General features: G+C 47.6%; 9 protein-coding genes across 9 annotated transcripts; 6 read left to right on the top strand and 3 right to left on the bottom strand.

Moving 5' to 3' along the window:
- Positions 1-1,112: 1,112 nt before the first annotated feature.
- BDV59DRAFT_35384 (transcription factor domain-containing protein) lies at positions 1,113-3,608 on the top strand. Its single transcript, XM_073696243.1, has 6 exons — positions 1,113-1,217; positions 1,272-1,360; positions 1,427-1,830; positions 1,888-2,406; positions 2,461-2,845; positions 2,893-3,608. Exons 1-6 carry the CDS (start codon positions 1,161-1,163, stop codon positions 3,485-3,487), a joined length of 2,049 nt encoding a protein of 682 aa, XP_073547650.1. The 5' UTR covers positions 1,113-1,160; the 3' UTR covers positions 3,488-3,608.
- On the bottom strand, positions 3,608-4,854 carry BDV59DRAFT_35408 (HpcH/HpaI aldolase family protein). Its single transcript, XM_073696245.1, has 3 exons — positions 4,504-4,854; positions 4,355-4,447; positions 3,608-4,297 (listed from the first exon to the last, which is right to left on the bottom strand). The coding sequence occupies exons 1-3, from the start codon at positions 4,658-4,660 to the stop codon at positions 3,729-3,731; spliced, it is 819 nt and encodes a 272-aa protein (XP_073547649.1). The 5' UTR covers positions 4,661-4,854; the 3' UTR covers positions 3,608-3,728.
- Positions 4,855-7,245, top strand: BDV59DRAFT_35387 (IlvD/Edd family dehydratase). Its single transcript, XM_073696244.1, has 3 exons — positions 4,855-5,642; positions 5,695-5,849; positions 5,904-7,245. The coding sequence occupies exons 1-3, from the start codon at positions 5,049-5,051 to the stop codon at positions 7,108-7,110; spliced, it is 1,956 nt and encodes a 651-aa protein (XP_073547648.1). The 5' UTR covers positions 4,855-5,048; the 3' UTR covers positions 7,111-7,245.
- A 168-nt stretch (positions 7,246-7,413) lies between these two features.
- BDV59DRAFT_178879 (NAD-dependent epimerase/dehydratase family protein) lies at positions 7,414-8,553 on the top strand. The gene has a single exon (XM_073689840.1). The coding sequence runs from the start codon at positions 7,519-7,521 to the stop codon at positions 8,428-8,430; it is 912 nt and encodes a 303-aa protein (XP_073547647.1). The 5' UTR covers positions 7,414-7,518; the 3' UTR covers positions 8,431-8,553.
- Positions 8,554-9,905: 1,352 nt separating this feature from the next.
- Positions 9,906-11,221, top strand: BDV59DRAFT_202246 (amidase signature enzyme; the record flags this gene model as incomplete). Its single annotated transcript, XM_073693995.1, has 2 exons — positions 9,906-10,154; positions 10,208-11,221. The coding sequence occupies 2 exons, from the start codon at positions 9,906-9,908 to the stop codon at positions 11,219-11,221; spliced, it is 1,263 nt and encodes a 420-aa protein (XP_073547646.1).
- A 259-nt stretch (positions 11,222-11,480) lies between these two features.
- On the bottom strand, positions 11,481-12,399 carry BDV59DRAFT_202245 (oxidase ustYa family protein; the record flags this gene model as incomplete). The annotated part of the gene is made up of 5 exons (XM_073693994.1): positions 11,481-11,725; positions 11,782-11,881; positions 11,941-12,071; positions 12,121-12,252; positions 12,303-12,399. 5 exons carry the CDS (start codon positions 12,397-12,399, stop codon positions 11,481-11,483), a joined length of 705 nt encoding a protein of 234 aa, XP_073547645.1.
- A 920-nt stretch (positions 12,400-13,319) lies between these two features.
- Positions 13,320-13,757, top strand: BDV59DRAFT_202244 (uncharacterized protein; the record flags this gene model as incomplete). The annotated part of the gene is made up of 1 exon (XM_073693993.1): positions 13,320-13,757. One exon carries the CDS (start codon positions 13,320-13,322, stop codon positions 13,755-13,757), a length of 438 nt encoding a protein of 145 aa, XP_073547644.1.
- Positions 13,758-14,177: 420 nt separating this feature from the next.
- Positions 14,178-14,998, bottom strand: BDV59DRAFT_193424 (SDR family NAD(P)-dependent oxidoreductase; the record flags this gene model as incomplete). Its single annotated transcript, XM_073692228.1, has 2 exons — positions 14,178-14,433; positions 14,490-14,998. The coding sequence occupies 2 exons, from the start codon at positions 14,996-14,998 to the stop codon at positions 14,178-14,180; spliced, it is 765 nt and encodes a 254-aa protein (XP_073547643.1).
- Positions 14,999-15,365: 367 nt separating this feature from the next.
- Positions 15,366-16,851, top strand: BDV59DRAFT_193423 (FAD-binding oxidoreductase; the record flags this gene model as incomplete). The annotated part of the gene is made up of 3 exons (XM_073692227.1): positions 15,366-15,794; positions 15,850-15,973; positions 16,028-16,851. The coding sequence occupies 3 exons, from the start codon at positions 15,366-15,368 to the stop codon at positions 16,849-16,851; spliced, it is 1,377 nt and encodes a 458-aa protein (XP_073547642.1).
- Positions 16,852-16,997: the final 146 nt, after the last annotated feature.

Below are 16,997 nucleotides of genomic sequence, written 5' to 3'. Positions count from 1 at the left end.
CAATGCGAACCAAAAAATGGTGTCGATTATGTTGAGTATGATGTTCGCTTTTGGACTGGCCCATCTTTTGAGTCTGTGCACATGCTCTGTCAAGAGCTGGTATGCCAGAAAGAGACCGGCTTTGACGCACTGTATGTACACCGAGAATTCTACATTAGATCTTGGTACAGATGGCGTTTGGATATGTATCATGAGAACCTCACAACAGCAATCCCCCAGGTGTTGGCTCGAGTAGGTGCAGTATCCGGGTTAGCGACGCGAGCAATGATGAGAATAAATGTCAATAAAAGGAGAGACCCGATCAGTATATGCAGGCGTCGCCTAATCTTTGGATGATTTTCCAGAGACGGCTTCATTTTGTCTTCTGATATTGCTGGGACAGGGACAAGATGGATAGGATACCAGAAGTTCTCGAGGTTTTGTACGTGGGTCTAATTAAATATTAAATTCAAACGTCGTACTCGTATAGCTATCTTCACAGAGGACCGGAATCTTCGAAAGGCAGCAACGATGTTCTTTTGCCGACATGGGCTATGCACTGTCACATGTGCACTGAGCTAATTTCAGACTAGGTTTTAGCGAATCTGTACGAAGTAAGTATTTCTCTGGTACTCTTCTGTTGTATCAATTAAGCTGAAGTTTCTAGAGAAACACTCTATGATGTGAATCAGGTTTATGGGATACTCGCATTCGTATTATTGACCTATTCGGGACAAGATCAAGATTTCTACGTCGCCTATCTCCACCAGACCAACCATTTTAAATGAACCAACATTGTAGTAGCTAACTCATGCACTGTTAAATGAACAATGCTCAGTGATACCACGTATGTCTCTCGCTATAGGCCCGCGCGGATTGTTCAACGAGGGTCGTTATCCGTTTTCTTTCGTTTTGCCTTAGAGTCTGCGATTAATACTTCGATAAGAATACATATCGTTAGTTTAAACCGAGCAGTTAGATTTTCCCCCTCTCGAGTAACTATCGTTGTTATAGCTTTGAAAGTACTTATTGTTGAAGCAATGCACCAGAATGCGGGGAGCCCGGGCGGTGAGCGGGTCTTCCATAGAGGACAACAGCATTTGTAATACTTTCTATTCTTCACATATCGAACTCTGGAGAACCCCAGATTGAGGTAGCTCCCTTATCCGTCTCTGGCGCAAATGCCGAGACAGAAAGACCGGGCGACAGCGGCATGTCTCTTATGTCGTCAGAAAAAAGTATGATCGCAATCGGCTCTACGGAATATCGCGCTGATCGGATCTCCCGACTAGTTGAAGTGCGACACGCAGAAGCCACAATGTGGCAACTGCAAGATAAAAGGCATTGAGTGTCAGCAAGGTGCACTTCGACACAAGCCGAGGTGAGAAATACTATGTCTAATACTATGCTTTGTACGGTACTTTTTGACACTGACCTTGCCTTCTAGGCCCACTAATCATCGTATCGCACAGCTGGAACACGAAAATGAGCTCCTCCGCCAGAAATGCAGCCAACTAGGCAGCACTGATTCCGTCCTAGACGAGGATCAACAGCCTAGGCGAGCTGACTGGTTGGCCTCGACGAGTCCAGTCCAACCTCAGGGTCTAGGTAGTGCAACAAACGACAGCCTTGGTTCACCACGAGATGCGCATGTCGGGCTGAGTAGGGATACACTGGCTCCCGAAGTGCCCGACAGCCAAAAAAATGCATCACTATACCACGGCCCAACCAGTACCATCTATGATGACACAGCAACCTGGGACGAGAGTGAAAGCACCAGTCGAAGACTTACCACCCTCAATAACGACGAATGGACTAAATGTGTCCTCTTTTCTGAGACTGCGAGGCAGAGTCAGTCCCGTCTATCACATGAATTCTGAGGTACCCGCTTGCTAACAAACGTGTCAGGGCAACTGGAACCGCTGAATGTTGTCGCGGGCCGATTCGATTTCGACGGGGTCGACCCAGACACTGCAATGGAGTTGCTTTCCATTTATTGGAGTCGTCAGCTCTATACTGCTCAGATTATATACCGGCCCGTGTTCATGCGCGATATGGCATGTGGCGGCCCGTACTTCTCTAAACTTCTTCTCAACGCTATTTTTTTTGCTGTCTCTAAACATTGCACACGTCCCGGTATTCGGTCCAACCCAGAGGATATCACCACCGCCGGCTATAGATACCGCCAGCGATTCAGCGAACTTCTGCGAGACTGTTTCGACAAAAGCGAAATAACTACACTCCAAGCATTGCTTATCATGTCCAACGCTCTGTTTTCCCGTTGTGATGAGCGAAGCTTGTCCTGGTTGTATGCAGGTAATGCGTTCAATATGATCATCGACCTTGGGCTCCACGTCCTGCCTTCACCAGGGACTTTGCCAGCGGAGGAGTACGAGCTTCGCAGGCGCATCCTCTGGGGGGCTTACTGTGAGTGTGATGTTCACCTATAAGCACTATTGCTCCTAACTGCTAGCTTCACAGTGATTGATAAAATCCAATGTCTCTTTCAGGGAAGACCGCCGCTGCTCCGTCGGATTAACTTCGATGCTCCACTCAAGTTTTTAGACGAATATGATGAGCTTGACCTGTTCCAAGGCACCACATATGGGATGGCGCAGCATCTCACAGGTGCTCCATCATTAAACGTGACATTACTAACAAAGTTGTGCGAGCTGTCATTAATCGCTGAGCGGATACTCTGTGATGTTTATTCGGAGTCCCAAGTTATGAGTCGCACCCATAGCTCCAATGTCCTGGAGGATATCAAATCTAGCCTGAGCAGTTGGCGCAATTCGCTTCCGCCTCAGCTCGACTACACTTCAGCATCACTGCCAGTCGTTGTTTTACCGCAAACTTATTGCCTTCTGTACGTTTTCATTACATGCACGGGGGTTAACTCGCTAATATAAGCAGGGCACTGTATAATGTGCTGATAATCCTTTCCCAACGGCCATCTATTAACGATAGCCATCGAAATGGAGGAGTCTCAACGAGTGTGCACGAGTCGGTAAATGCGTGTACAGCGGCTGCAAACCAAATCGCACAGATCCTACGTGATTATTCCCAGGGTTTCTCCATACATAGTGCACCTTACTTGCTTTCATACGCTGCATATATCAGTGCGACTATCCATGCCAGGGTTGTTGCCCAGAAAGGCCAGGCGTCGAGTGCCTTCCAGTTCTTAATTCTTTGCCGTAACGCCTTGAAAGCGAATGAACGTCTCTACTCTGCAGCAGGCAAGGCTGGAGCAAATCTCGACAAACTGGCCTGTCGGCTGGGTATAAACCTTGCAGAAGATAGTGTCGTGATGGGAGGCAATGCTGTGGCTGTGTCTGACGTGGAGATCCCCAACTGCCTTTCTAACGCTCCAGGCAATCCAAACCAGTGTGATGAGACGTCTTTCCTAGCGTCAAACTGGGAGTTGTCCGATTTGGACCTTGAAGCTATTGCACACGGATTCCAGATTGATGGAGACTTTAATTATCTGATGCATCCCTTGGGCTCATGATTATCCTTTGCGGTTGATCCTTGACCACAGAAATGGAATTTCTAGTCCATTTTGACAAAAGCTAACGACGTGACATACACGTGGTTCTCAATTCTATGGAGAATCGATTCGATTGCCGCATGAATTCGTTGCGAAGAAGTTTATGAGTGGTCTGACATAGAATTGATTCCTCCTTGATCCGATTGCCACCAATGGAGTTATTAGCTATCAGGTGTCGCTCAAGTATAATCAAAGCTCATCATTAATTCCCATACGGCCCACTTGGTTTCTTGGAGGGTGCCTCGGGCGCGACAACTTGCAACTCCGCAGACAAAGATGCAGAAAGTGCACCAACATCAGTGAGAACGTTGACTAGATCAAATCCAAGTTCGACATAATGTTTGGCCTGTTTACCGTTGCTGCAAAAGATCCCCGTCTTTTTGTTTCTTTCATGGGCTGCCAACATGACCCGCCGAATTGCTTGCTCGAGCTCAGGAGCAAAAGCATCCCCCTGAACTGGAAATCCTATACCATTACCCAGGTCGAAGGGACCTACAAATAACAAATCGACCCCATCAAGTGCAGCTATAGTATCAACGTTCTCCAAGGCCTCTTTCGTCTCGATCTGCACCGCCAACAAAATGTTGGCGTTGGCCTGTTCAAGATATTGATTTGCTGTCAAATCGAAACCAAACCGATCCATCGCGAAGGGAGACCCGAAGCCGCGCTTCCCTTGTGGCGGAAACCGGGCAGCCTCAACGAATGACTTTGCGTCTTCTACTGTTCGGATGAGTGGTGCAAGTAAGCCGTGCGCACCCGCATCAAGGGCTCCTGCATGCATCACTTGAGTTACGCTGCCAGACTAGGAGAATGAAACAATAAACATACGCTTTATCATCCAAGAATGGAGGTCCGGTATGCGCACAATGGGACTAACACCGTACGACGCAATTGCAGGGACCGACTCGTGCATCGCAGCATCTGAAAGAAAAGATCAGAAATAATCTTTCATAGCAGCGATTGTTTTTAACTCTTACCATCGATATTCCCATGCTCGCAGTCTACCAACACCCAGTCGTATCCAGACCGCGCCAGTGTCCGAGCTAGGTTGCTTCCAGGTAGCATCTGCCAGACACCGAAAGCCGGGCGCTCTCCTGCGCTTAGGACTTGTTTCACTCTATTTTTCCCCTCCATTGTTGCCGAGTTGAGCCGAACAACTGAGGTGTTGTCGTGAGACTAATTGCTGCGCCTTTATCTATAATCACCCCAGTAGGGCGAATTAGTCATTCGGAAGATTATCACTTACGCTCGGAATATGACTTTCCGGTAGAAGATCAATCGGCATTTTAACTGCAGCAGGCTTACTCGCTAAGACTCCGCAATAACATCTGATGTCATCGGCCGATTACATTCCGGACTAGAAATATACAATCTGTTCTGGATGGGTCGGACTCGAACAGGACTCCGCAGGAATATATAAAATACAGGCTTCCCCACCTCTCCCCAGATATACCACAACTCAATCATATTTTGTACCGCGTGCCGCGGAATAGACGACATCGAGTACGATCGCTCTCATATCATGTCGTGTTCCTCTGGAAAATCATGTGAGGGCTGCTCCTGCAGCAATGCTGCTCCAACGCAGCCTATCAACATCGAAGATTGTATAAATGAGCTGAATCACTTGCGAAAGCGCAATCACGAGCTAGAAGCACGACTCGGAGTTAGTTCAGAAGAAAAGAGAGACTCTGCTAGTCAGCGGCCAGATAGACCATTTCGTTCATCAGCATGGTTTGATTGTCGCGGGGACCCAGGCATGACCGCCATATATATGGAGCGCTACTTCAACTTCGGGATAACCAGAGAAGAGCTCATGTCGGGAAAGCCAATCATCGGAATAGCGCAATCCGGATCTGATCTTGCACCTTGTAATAGACACCACATTGAGCTAGCCAAGCGTGTCCGCGAAGGTATTCGCACCGCAGGCGGGATCGCTATCGAATTTCCGACACACCCAATTCAAGAGACATCTAGGAGACCGACTGCTACACTGGACCGCAATCTCGCGTACTTGAGCTTGGTGGAAATTCTGACCGGTTACTTCCTTGACGGCGTGGTATTACTGACAGGATGTGATAAGACCACCCCGGCCTGTTTGATGGCTGCGGCCACTGTGGTTAGTAGCTTTCTTGGTACCATCGAATAGCCATGTGCTCACTATTTCACAGAATATCCCTGCGATCTGTCTCAATGTTGGTCCTATGCTTAATGGCTACTCGAACGGAGCCCTGACAGGAGCGGGGTCTGTGCTATGGAAGGGTCGTGAAATGTATGCAGCGGGCGACATTGACGAGAATGAGTTTATGGATTACGTCTCGCGGGGGTAAGATAGCTGTCCCCGTCTAATCGTGTGAACCAGGACTAATCGAAGAGACAGGACTCCGTCTGTTGGTCACTGCAACACCATGGGAACCGCATCCACAATGAATGCCCTCGCAGAAGCCCTGGGAATGGCCCTTCCTGGGTCGGCGGCCATTCCAGCTGCATATCGCCACAGAGCCCAGTGCGCATACGAGACGGGCAAGCAAATCGTCGAGATGGTAGACATGGACCGCAAACCTAGCGATCTGATGACCCGCGAAGCCTTTGAAAATGCAATTGTGGTGAATGCCGCTATCGGGGGAAGCACAAACGCCCCCATCCACCTCAACGCTATTGCTCAGCATGTAGGCGTCAGCCTTTCCATGGATGATTGGGATCAGATCGGATCGAGCATTCCTTTGCTGTTGAATATGCAGCCCTCTGGGCAGTATCTTGGCGAGGAATATTATCGCGCCGGAGGACTTCCCGCTATTATGGCTGAGCTCTTGGATGCAGGAAAGATCCATGGGACTGCCCTGACATGTAACGGTCGAGCGATCGGGGAGAATGTCCGTAACAAGCACACCTGGGACCGTCGGGTTATCCGAGAGTACAAGGATCCCCTGATGAGAAACGCCGGGTTTATACATCTGAAAGGTAATCTGTTCGAATCCGCAATTATGAAGACTTGTGCTATATCTCCCGTTTTTCGAGAACGGTACCTGTCCGACCCTAAAGACCCAGAGGCGTTTGAAGGGTCAGTCGTGGTGTTCGATGGCCCAGAAGACTACCATCGCCGGTTGGAAGGCTCAAACATTGACGACAAAACGATCATGGTAATGCGAGGTGTCGGCCCGATTGGATATCCGGGCGCAGCAGAAGTCGTCAATATGCACCCACCCGGCCGATTGATCAAGCAAGGTGTCGAGGGGCTCTTCTGTATTGGCGATGGCCGACAATCAGGGACCTCTGCCTCGCCATCTATCCTGAATGCGAGCCCCGAAGCTGCAGTTGGAGGCAACCTCGCTATTTTGCGGGATGGAGACAAGCTCCGTATAGATCTACGTCGGCGGCGAGTGGACATCCTCATCAGCGATGGCGAGATTGAGCAACGCCGACAGCAAGTGAGCACGAATGGCTACATCGTAAACCCCAGTGGCACCCCCTGGCAAGAGATCTTTCGACAGGAAACAGATCAACTTGAGAATGGCTTGGTTTTGCGAAAAGCTGTGAAATATCAACGTCTGGCGCAACGTAACCACCCACCTAGGCATAATCACTAATGGCTCAGTTATCCGCTCAAGGACCATTAGTATTCGCAGAATAAAAAGCTCCTTTTTAATATAATGTGTTTATAAAGCAGAAGATATTGCTATGTATTTCGTAGTATAATTGTGGCATAAGCCGAGGTCTATCATGAGGGACTTCTTACTTCAACAACAAACAGACTCTCGCATGTTAATAGGACAACTTCAATTTGCTATTACCCAGCTACGCCCCACTCGGAACGTTTCGTTCCATGATTGATGGTTCGGAAAGTTATATTCCGGCCGGTCGTCCGGCTCAACCATCTCCACTATCGATCAGCAGCTCATATTTGAATAGTGAGAGAGACCACGCCTTCACACTTGCTCCATTGCATTGCGCGCACTGTTGATTTCTTCGCGGAACAGCCCGACCCTACGAGAATAATGGGAAAACGCATTGTGGTTACCGGCGGATCCGGAAAGGCCGGGCGGCACATCATTCAATACCTGCTTGACCAAGGCCATCATGTTTTGAATCTCGACCTGGTGCCTCTACCATCAGAACTAGCAGACCGGGTTGATACGCTGCGCATTGACCTGACAGATGCTGGTCAGGTGTACAGTGCACTTGGCTCCCATTTCCGGCTCTCTGAGCCTTTTCGCGACCCGTTGCGTGCGATTCCAGACGCAGTGATACACATGGCCGGATATTCCCGGAACATGATTGTTCCCGACAACGAAACGTTCCGTGGCAATACCATGGCTATATACAATGTCATTGAAGCGGCCTCTCGTTTGAACATAAAGAAAATAGTTCTAGCGAGCTCGGTGACCGTCTATGGGGTGACTTATGCCGAGGGCGACGTTGACTATCCTTCTTTTCCCATGGACGAAGAAGTGGATGCAAACCCGATGGATACGTACGCCATTTCTAAAGTATGCGGAGAGCGAATTGCGCGCGGTTTTGCTCGTCGATTTGGAATTGACATATATGCCATGCGAATTGGGAGAGTGATTGACCCCGATGAGTATAATGGTCCCATATTCCGGGGCTATGTCAATGCCCCCGAGGAATGGAAGGTACATGGCTGGTCCTACACCGACGCCCGAGATCTCGGTAAAATGTGCGAGCTGGCCGTGCAGAAGGACGGTCTGGGCTTTCAGATTTTCAATGCCGTCAATGATGAGATCACGAATTTTACATCCTCCACAACCGAGTTTCTCGCTAAGATGTGCCCCGACACACCCATAACCCGTGATATGGAGCCGCAGGAAGCTCCAATCACGAACCGAAAGATGAGGGAGCTTCTTGGGTTCTCCCAGGACCACGCTTGGCGCAAATATTATGAATTATAGAGTTTCTCCGTCAATGAACTCTGTACCTGAAGCAACAGTCGAATTTAGAGTGTAAATACGACAGGAATAATAATTTAGATCTTCAGTTGACGTAAATAGAGACGTGCTGCAAAACATCTGCACCGGATTGAAGGTATGATTCTAGATTTTTACCTACAACTTGAAGTCTGGTACGTGACTTGCTTCCCTAGTGGTATAGAGCAGACCATAGGCACGGACAGGTAAATTTATATGGGAAGTATCCAAGAGCGGAGGGGATAGAATCGTGTATGATCCCGGCCACAAGGATTATGAAATGTTGGATGTAGAATTGATACATCCTGTCTAGTATTAGTTCCCTAGCTTTGGTGTTTATAAGATCCCTCAAAATGAGTAAGTTCTGTGGACACCGAGGACACCTGAAGCAAAAAGCAGGGATTGAAGGGATTAAAGTGGTTTGCCTATTGAGCGGAGATACGCCCTAAGGTGGAGCTACAAGAGTGACGGGAGGGCAAGAAGAGGATCAACATCTGTTCACTCGACGACTGTGTAGATCAATAGAAATCGTGTGGTATCTGCAGCGTTTCTGCATATGTATCAGTATGTGCATAAACATAATACACCCAGCTCAAGAGGAATATGGGGTCACAAGATATTGGCCAAAAATTTTTTTTCATTTTCGTTTCTATTTCCTTTTCGGTCATTAGTTCCTCAGAGAGATATCCAAGTAAATGCTTGATAACTTTCTTATCATAAAACCCCGCATCTTCAGACGGTGATACATCGGAGTAAGTGCCGAAGGTATCAGATATAAATCCAGCACTTGCAACAGTGATATCAATAGCCAGGGAATACGGTACCTTGGTACAGAACTCGTGTCTAATTTTTTAGGGAAGCTCAGAGTGACTTTTTATTATGGCCATCCAATTATATAGGGTTGTGACCTTCATCATTTACATGGTCATCTCACTGCGTGCCGGTATGTGCGGGCCTTCTGCAAGGATGGAAAGCTCAGAAAGCTGACAGATTTTAGGTGCAAGATGTACCTATCCAGACCTACTGACCGCAACAGGGAGTGAGCTTCAGAATGGCCTCGAAAGTGGTTGCTTCACAAGTGTTGATCTCGTTGAGGTACATGCCATGCTCTCGCTCTAGCGGTAGACTTCAACTGACAAACATGAGGCATATATCAAACGAACGGCTGAAATAAATTCCACGGTTCGGGCCGTTGTAGAGATAAATCCAGACGCCTGGCAGATTGCGAAAGACCTGGATGAGGAACGGAGAAATGGCATTACTCGGGGGTAAAAACAACTTTCGCCTTAAGTACACCAACCGGACGACTACCTTACTCATCTATTGTGCAGACCTCTTCACGGTCTCCCGATTCTCATAAAAGGGAATATTGGTACTGGTGACAGGCTGCAAACGAACGGTATGGTGTTATTCCACTGTATGAATCATAACTAATAGACATAGCTGGATCGTACGCCTTGATGGATGCCAAACCCGTGTCAGACTCAACCATTGCAGCCAAGCTGCGGAAGGCAGGAATGATTATCTTAGGGAAGACGAACCTATCTCAGTGGGCCAATTTCCGTTCCTCCAACTCGTCCAATGGCTGGAGCGCCTGGGGTGGACAAGTCGTTGCATCCCATGTCCCGAATCAGGATCCTAGTGGTTCATCGAGTGGCAGTGGTGTTGCAGCTGATCTTGGTCTGGCTTATGCCTGTTTGGGTACTGAAGTAGGTATTGCAATCCGATATTCGACCACCAGTGTATCTCATGCTATATCTAGACCTCTGGGAGTATTACTAGTCCTAGCGAAAAGAGCGGCATTGTCGGTATCAAACCCACAGTCGGATTAACCTCACGTTACCTCGTCATCCCCATTAGCGAACACCAAGATACTGTTGGCCCCATGACGCGCACAGTAAGGGATGCTGCTCTAGTCCTCCAAGCCATCGCTGGCGAGGATCACCTCGACAACTATACAATGGCCTCGCCTTTCCAGCATAATCTCCCTGACTACGTCCGGCATTGCAGGATGGATGGGCTAAAGGGCAAACGAATAGGTGTCCCACGCAATGTGCTTGCTCTAAACTATGACTCCGCCAAAGCACCATATTACTCCGCCTTTGAGGCCGCAATCAAGGTGCTGGCAGATGCTGGTGCCATCATCGTCGACAATTCTAATTTCACAGCATACGAACAGTACATTCGCGAGACAAGCGATACTGTCCTAGAAGCAGACTTTATTAGTAGTCTCGCAGCCTACCTCTCGCACTTGAAGACCAACCCGCAACAGGTTTACGACCTTGCACAAGTTCGTTCTTTCACGGAATACACTACGCCCGAGAAGTGGCCAATTCGGAATACCGCAACGTGGGACCATGCAATCGAAGTGGGAATTAATAATACATCCCCAGAATTCTGGTCCCTATACCAGAAGAATTTATTCTTTGGGGGTCAAGGAGGAGTTTTCGGTGCTATCGAGAAAGGCCGCCTCGATGCAGTTATCCTTCCAACCGAGTTGGGATACCCCGTGTCGGCGCTGGTTGGGGGTCCTATCATCACTGTACCAATGGGTGCATATCCTGCAGGAACCCCCGTGAAATTGTCCCACCCGTGGAACCTAACGTCAGTGGCCCCGGGCATTCCCATGGGTCTAGCTTTCATGGGGTTGAAATGGAGCGAACATAATCTACTTGAGATGGCCTACGCATTCGAGCAAAGAACAAAGTTCCGAAATAGCTTTCAACATTATGTCACGCCAATGTCGAAGTTATCAAAGCTATCAGGAGAATATTAGAAGACAGGAATCCAATCTAAGCGTTCCGTATTTGTTGCAAGATGCGAAATGGCCCAGCCATTTCCTGTTCGTGGAGGCTGAGAATTTAGTACTGTACGAGAGATACGTCGCAGTAAACGTGAGGTTTATTTATCAGCCATGGAAGTACAGTTGTATATTGGTATTGTTGGGAGTTGTAGAATGGAATATTTGATGGGCACGAGAAATTATGAATTTTGTGGCAAGGTGGAATGCAGAGGCACGAAGCACATATTCAAAGTCACGGAATACCAGGGTAGATCGTATCTCCTTCCTCGGGCTGTTCTTGGATAAAGTCTGGTGGTGGGTTCTCGGGAAGTTGATGATCATGAGCCCACTGGCGAATCGCATCGAAGTTCCTGCATTTATGCCGAGTATTGAAATCAACAAAAGGCTTTGGATCATCCGGCCAAACCCAGATTTGGCCAAGGACACCAACATCAACAGTGCACATCAGCTGCTGACGAAGAATATCGAGGCAATGTGCTAATGGAGTGCCATCAGTGAGCGACCTTAAGGAGTATTTTCAGGGAGGCACTTACAAACGTGCTTCTGGACTATGTAGTCATCGTTGACAAAAGCTCCTTTGCGCTGGGAATGATAGTAGTCATAGTTGTAGTATAATGATTTGCGTAGGAGATTCTGATAGGGAAGTGGTTAACGGAATGGACACAAGGGTTTAAGTATGCTAAATATCTTACCAGACAATGTAGATGATGCAGTCCTTCGAGATTCGCAATGTATCCCCCTCCGTATTTATCATTAATTTTAACTTGATCGCGAGAAATTCCAGCTTCTTCTGCCGCTTCGGGAGGAACCCGTAAAGGCCGGTCTGATATGATTTAGTGTTAATCAGCACTAGAAGGGAGTCTATGGCTTACAATCAACCCCCAACGCCTCCCAAGCAGCGTCTACCTCCTGGCTGGCATTTTGACGGTAAATATTCTCGTTCAGGAACTGACCATCAAACTGCTCAACGTGATATGTGACGTCCATATCGTGCATCAAAGGCCCTACATAGGGTGAGCTATCTCCCAGTGGTCTACGGGTACATCTGACCTACCAGTCTGCGAAACATGGTGAATGCAACGTTTATCTACGTCGACATTCTGCCAGTGGTAGCCAGCCGCAATACCGACGAGAAATATGGTGGACACCATGATGGGATAGCATATAATCTTCCACCAGACCGGCGATTTTCGTCGCTGCATTTTCTCGTTCGTTTCCCAAATTCCCGACTCCTCTTCAGAGAGGAGTCGTGCACTCTGGTCGCTGTTTGATGTCGTGGATGCCATATTGTATGGGGTACGTGTCAGGCAGACAGAAAACAGTGAATTGGCCTTTGATTGGGAAGCCCGTTGTGACGGTGATTACACGTTATAAAACAGAAAGATATGGACAAGTTAGTTGTCATTGTCGATGAGACTTCTATTGTTTTTGACCATGTCTACGTCATGACTTTCTGCGTTTCCGCTTTGTCGGCCAGACCCGACTTCCCCACACATCAACTCTAATGGAATTATACATTTTGCCACGATCCAGATTAAGTTTGATGCAGATCGTCTAGACTATCATGCAGCCATAAAACCATTGTCATGTTTTTCATGCAGGTCCACATTGTGTGGATACTATCTCCGCCTGACTCCCGAATACGAGAGCATTCTCTTCCGCATCGGGAACATGGTGTATAAATTGGATGAACCCGTCAAGGGAGTGAGTGATCAGTGGCAACAAGTTAACCCTGGTAGAATATTATAAGTCATTTTCCCAATCAGAGGTTCTCACCAATGTTAAAACTTTCGTATTTATTTATATCATGAAGTTCCAATCGTTTCTAACATCTTGAATGGTCAGTTACCCTTGAATTCGAACCCACATCTTGTGGAAATCAGATCCCGTAGAAGTATACTGTTCATGATGATGCAAAGAGCTATTCAAGGACACGTTCCAAGTCGTGACATTATATAATTCAGTGTATTTATAGGCCTCTACTACCCTCAGTCGTAGGTTGCGTTCACAGACAAACACAATCGAAATACCGGAAAGCTTTCATTTGTCAACCCACACTCCAACTCCAATCATGCACTTCCTTTCTGGTGGAGGCATCATTGCTGCCCTCGTCCTCTCTACTACAGCCCTCCCCTTGGAAAAGAGAGGTCCTGAGGCGGATTTTGGGGTCGCTAGCTATCCCAAATATGATCCATACAATGATTACAAGAGCTACAAGAAAAGGGATGCCTCACCTGAAGAATATGGGAGTTATGAGCCGTACGAGTCCTACAATCCTTATGGCTACTCCCCTTACGATGACTATGAAACCTACAAAAGGAAGAGAGATGCCTCACCTGAGGAATACGGGAGTTATGAGCCGTACGAGTCCTACAACCCTTATGGCTACTCCCCTTACGATGACTATGAAACCTACAGAAAGAAGAGAGAAGCATCTCCCGAAGATTACGGAGAATATGCACCCTACCATGATTACAAAGACTACAGAAGAGAAGCATCATCTGAGTAGTGGGTTGGCCATTGAGAAATTCGCATCTAGAGGCGTGCTTGGCTCCCCTTAATTCACCACGGCTATATCAGTTTCTATCGGAGCCTTTAAACTTTTCTGATTGGCAACCAGGCGCCCAATTTGTCGTCTCGACAGTCGTACCGGATTGTGTCTATTCCGAAAGTTTGCTTTGCTTTGGAGACTTTTTGTCAATCATTTAATAAAATTGGTGTTTGCAGATTGCGTAAATGCTTTAGTCTCATGTCTATTCTGAATGTAACAAGTATAAACTGTAGTATCTTTGTTCGAGGAAGCGATGCGGATGTATTGATTGCCAAAATATTCCATGAAAACATATATAGAGTTTCGGAGTTGTTAAGACGGAAATCTTTTGACAAATATTTTTTGACTTTATATCCGATCAAGTTAATTGGGGTATGTTTAGTCAACAAAAAGTCCCCCAGATGCAATAATGTGAGCTCCGTTGATCCATCTTGCTCGTTCCTCGCATAGGAATGCAACTGCAAAAGCAATTTCGTCCGGCTCCGCCATTCTTGGTCCAGAAGGTGTCTGGTCTATAATTGGCTGCAGAATCTTCATTTGCTCTTCCCCTGCTGCCGCGAAGCCTTCTGTTTTTGTCGGACCAGGGCTGACAGCGTTAACCGTGCACCCGTATTTTGGAGGGAGCTCCTTGGCCCTAAATCGCGTTTTAGCTTATCTTCGAGGCTTACTCAAGGGTTCAGCCACACATACCAACATTTCGTGAATGAATCAACCATGCCTTTCGTGCCTGCGTAGATTGTCTGGTTTGGTGGTGGACCTCGGCTAGAAATACTCGCAATATTCACAATCCTTCCACACCCGTTTGTCAAATGAGGCAAGATTGCTTGGGTCAAGAGAAATGTACTTCGTGCATTAGTATTAACCAAGAGATCCCAGTCCTGTAGTGTCTGCGATTCGAAGGGCTTGTTCACGGCAAGTGCAACGCAGTTAACCAGAATATCGATTCGATTCCATTCCGAAATAGCAGCGTCAACCAGCTTCTGCGGTGATGTAACTTGTGCCATATCCGCTTCAATGGCAATAGAAGGGGATGGAAGGGAAGCCACCAAGTTTTCAGCTTCTTCTTGGAAATTCGCGAGTGGATAGTTGACAACTGTATATGCGCCACGCGATGACAGCTCCCTTATGATTGCAGCTCCAATACCCGACGAAGAGCCACTGACGATAGCGACCTTATTTGTGAGACTCTTCCCATCCATTACACTAAGGGTGCTTGGTGTCAGATGCTTGCCTACCAAGCTGACACGACCGGAGGTATTTGATATGGCATTAGTGAACCGTTCTTCCTTCGAGCCATGTGGTAGTGAGGTCTCTGGGGCAGGGTGGTCCCGATGCGGGCCCGAAGCTTCTTTCACTGATGCGTACGTCTGGGGTAGAGCAAGTGAGTGGAGATATTTTTACGCAACTAGTGTAAACGCGGGGAAAGACTCTCCACTTTCCGGGGAGGAGACAGTATTCCTGCGGGGTGAAGCGGTACGTGGATGTTTTGGTTGGGGAGATAAATTGGATTCAGTAAGAAGTCCTTATTTACAAACATAACAGCTTTATTCAAATAGTACAATCAGAATGCAGATTATCTGGCGCAAGACAGCTGACACTCAAACCTATGAAGAGGCCCGCGTAGGCCGTATCTTCAATCACCGTCGCCCCGAGCGGTATCCTTTAGCTGTGGTAAAAGTGAAAACTCAGTGTGATGTCGTGGCTGCAGTGAAGTTAGCAATTGAGAAAAATTGCCGGGTTGCGGTTCGTTCTGGTGGCCATTCGTGGGCAGCATGGAGCGTCCGAGACAATTCGATCCTAATCGACCTGGGTGACTATAAGCACCTAAAGGTGGATTCAAGGAAGAGAATAGCACAAGCGACTCCGAGCCTTACCGGAAAAGAAATCAACAATTTGTTGACTAAGGAGTACGGCTTGATGTTTCCTGGAGGCCATTGCCCCGATGTTGGAATTGGCGGATTCCTACTACAGGGAGGGATGGGCTGGAATTGTCGTGTACGAGCTACCTTGTCCTCTTACCCCAATATTTAACTGACTTCGGATCATAAAGAATTGGGGATGGGCATGCGAGCGTGTTCAAGCACTAGACGTAGTCACAGCTAATGGTGATCTGGTGCACTGTAATTCACAGCAGAATAGTGATCTCTATTGGGCAGCCCGTGGTGCTGGGCCAGGTACGTTGCACCCCTAGTTTCGCCATAATCATGTATGTTGATAATAAAGAATAGGGTTCCCGGGTGTGGTGACCAAATTTTATCTTGATCTTGTGTCATATCCCGAACGTGGCTTCCGATCATCGGGGTACATCTATCCCATCCGACATTATTACGAAGCCTTTCGCTGGATCATATCAATAGCCCCGGACTTTGATAACGATACCGAAATTGCTGCCGTAGCAAACTACCCTGATGGACAAGACGAATTGTGCTTTTTCATTCTGTTTGTCACGATGAAGCCTTCTGTCGAGGAAGCCAAAAAGGCACTTGCCCCAGCGCAAGCGACACGGCCTCCTGGGGTTATTGCAGAGTGGTTCTGTGAGAAGGATAGCCTTGAATCACAATACGCTAACCAAGCCAAGGCAAACCCGGACGGTCATCGTTACTGTGCAGACAATGCCTACATAGAAAATGACGCTGATGTGCCTGCTGTTCTCGAGGAAGCATTTACCACACTTCCACATAAAAAGTCGTTCGCTTTGTGGTTTGGCATGAACCCATGCAGTCGAAGGAAGCTACCTGAAATGTCATTAAGTATGCAGTCAGATCATTATTTTGCACTGTATACTGTATGGGATGATGAAAAGGATGATATCCGATGCCAGGGATGGGTACGCAGTATTATGCAAAAGGTTGAAAGGCATTCAGTTGGCGCTTATCTCGGAGATTCAGATTTCCAAGCGAGAAAAACTCGTTACTGGAAAGAAGAGAATGGTCGGCGTCTAATGGAGATTCGCCGTAAATGGGATCCTACTGGGAGAATATGTGGCTATCTGGACAAGGGAGATGCTTCGGGGACTCGGGGCCTAGACAATGCGCATGAGTGGAAACTGTAAAATAAGCAACTCCTCCTACACAATTTTATCTACATCATTTGAGTTTTAGTTCCCACAGGCCTACTACGTAAACTAATTCATGCTCTGAACTAGGCCATTTAGAACAGCTCTGCATTCGTAATTCGTTCGGGTATGAGGGGGGATCC

Source organism: Aspergillus ambiguus (assembly GCF_047715705.1).
Source record: "Aspergillus ambiguus strain CBS 117.58 unplaced genomic scaffold BDV59scaffold_17, whole genome shotgun sequence".
NCBI classification, from domain to species: Eukaryota; Fungi; Ascomycota; class Eurotiomycetes; order Eurotiales; family Aspergillaceae; genus Aspergillus; species Aspergillus ambiguus.
This window is presented reverse-complemented; position numbering and strand designations above follow the sequence as displayed.

Bases quoted from the DNA above. Each gene is read 5' to 3' on its own strand.
- BDV59DRAFT_35384 (XM_073696243.1), top strand. From the start codon at position 1,161: ATGCCGAGACAGAAAGACCGGGCGACAGCGGCATGTCTCTTATGTCGT. The intron at 1,361-1,426 runs GTGAGAAATACT...CTTGCCTTCTAG, and splicing joins GCACTTCGACACAAGCCGAG to GCCCACTAATCATCGTATCG. The intron at 1,831-1,887 runs GTCAGTCCCGTC...CAAACGTGTCAG, and splicing joins TTCTGAGACTGCGAGGCAGA to GGCAACTGGAACCGCTGAAT.
- BDV59DRAFT_35408 (XM_073696245.1), bottom strand. From the start codon at position 4,660: ATGGAGGGGAAAAATAGAGTGAAACAAGTCCTAAGCGCAGGAGAGCGC. The intron at 4,448-4,503 runs GTAAGAGTTAAA...CTTTTCTTTCAG, and splicing joins CGAGCATGGGAATATCGATG to ATGCTGCGATGCACGAGTCG. The intron at 4,298-4,354 runs GTATGTTTATTG...TGATGCATGCAG, and splicing joins CCATTCTTGGATGATAAAGC to GAGCCCTTGATGCGGGTGCG.
- BDV59DRAFT_35387 (XM_073696244.1), top strand. From the start codon at position 5,049: ATGTCGTGTTCCTCTGGAAAATCATGTGAGGGCTGCTCCTGCAGCAAT. The intron at 5,643-5,694 runs GTTAGTAGCTTT...ACTATTTCACAG, and splicing joins TGATGGCTGCGGCCACTGTG to AATATCCCTGCGATCTGTCT. The intron at 5,850-5,903 runs GTAAGATAGCTG...TCGAAGAGACAG, and splicing joins ATGGATTACGTCTCGCGGGG to GACTCCGTCTGTTGGTCACT.
- BDV59DRAFT_178879 (XM_073689840.1), top strand. From the start codon at position 7,519: ATGGGAAAACGCATTGTGGTTACCGGCGGATCCGGAAAGGCCGGGCGG.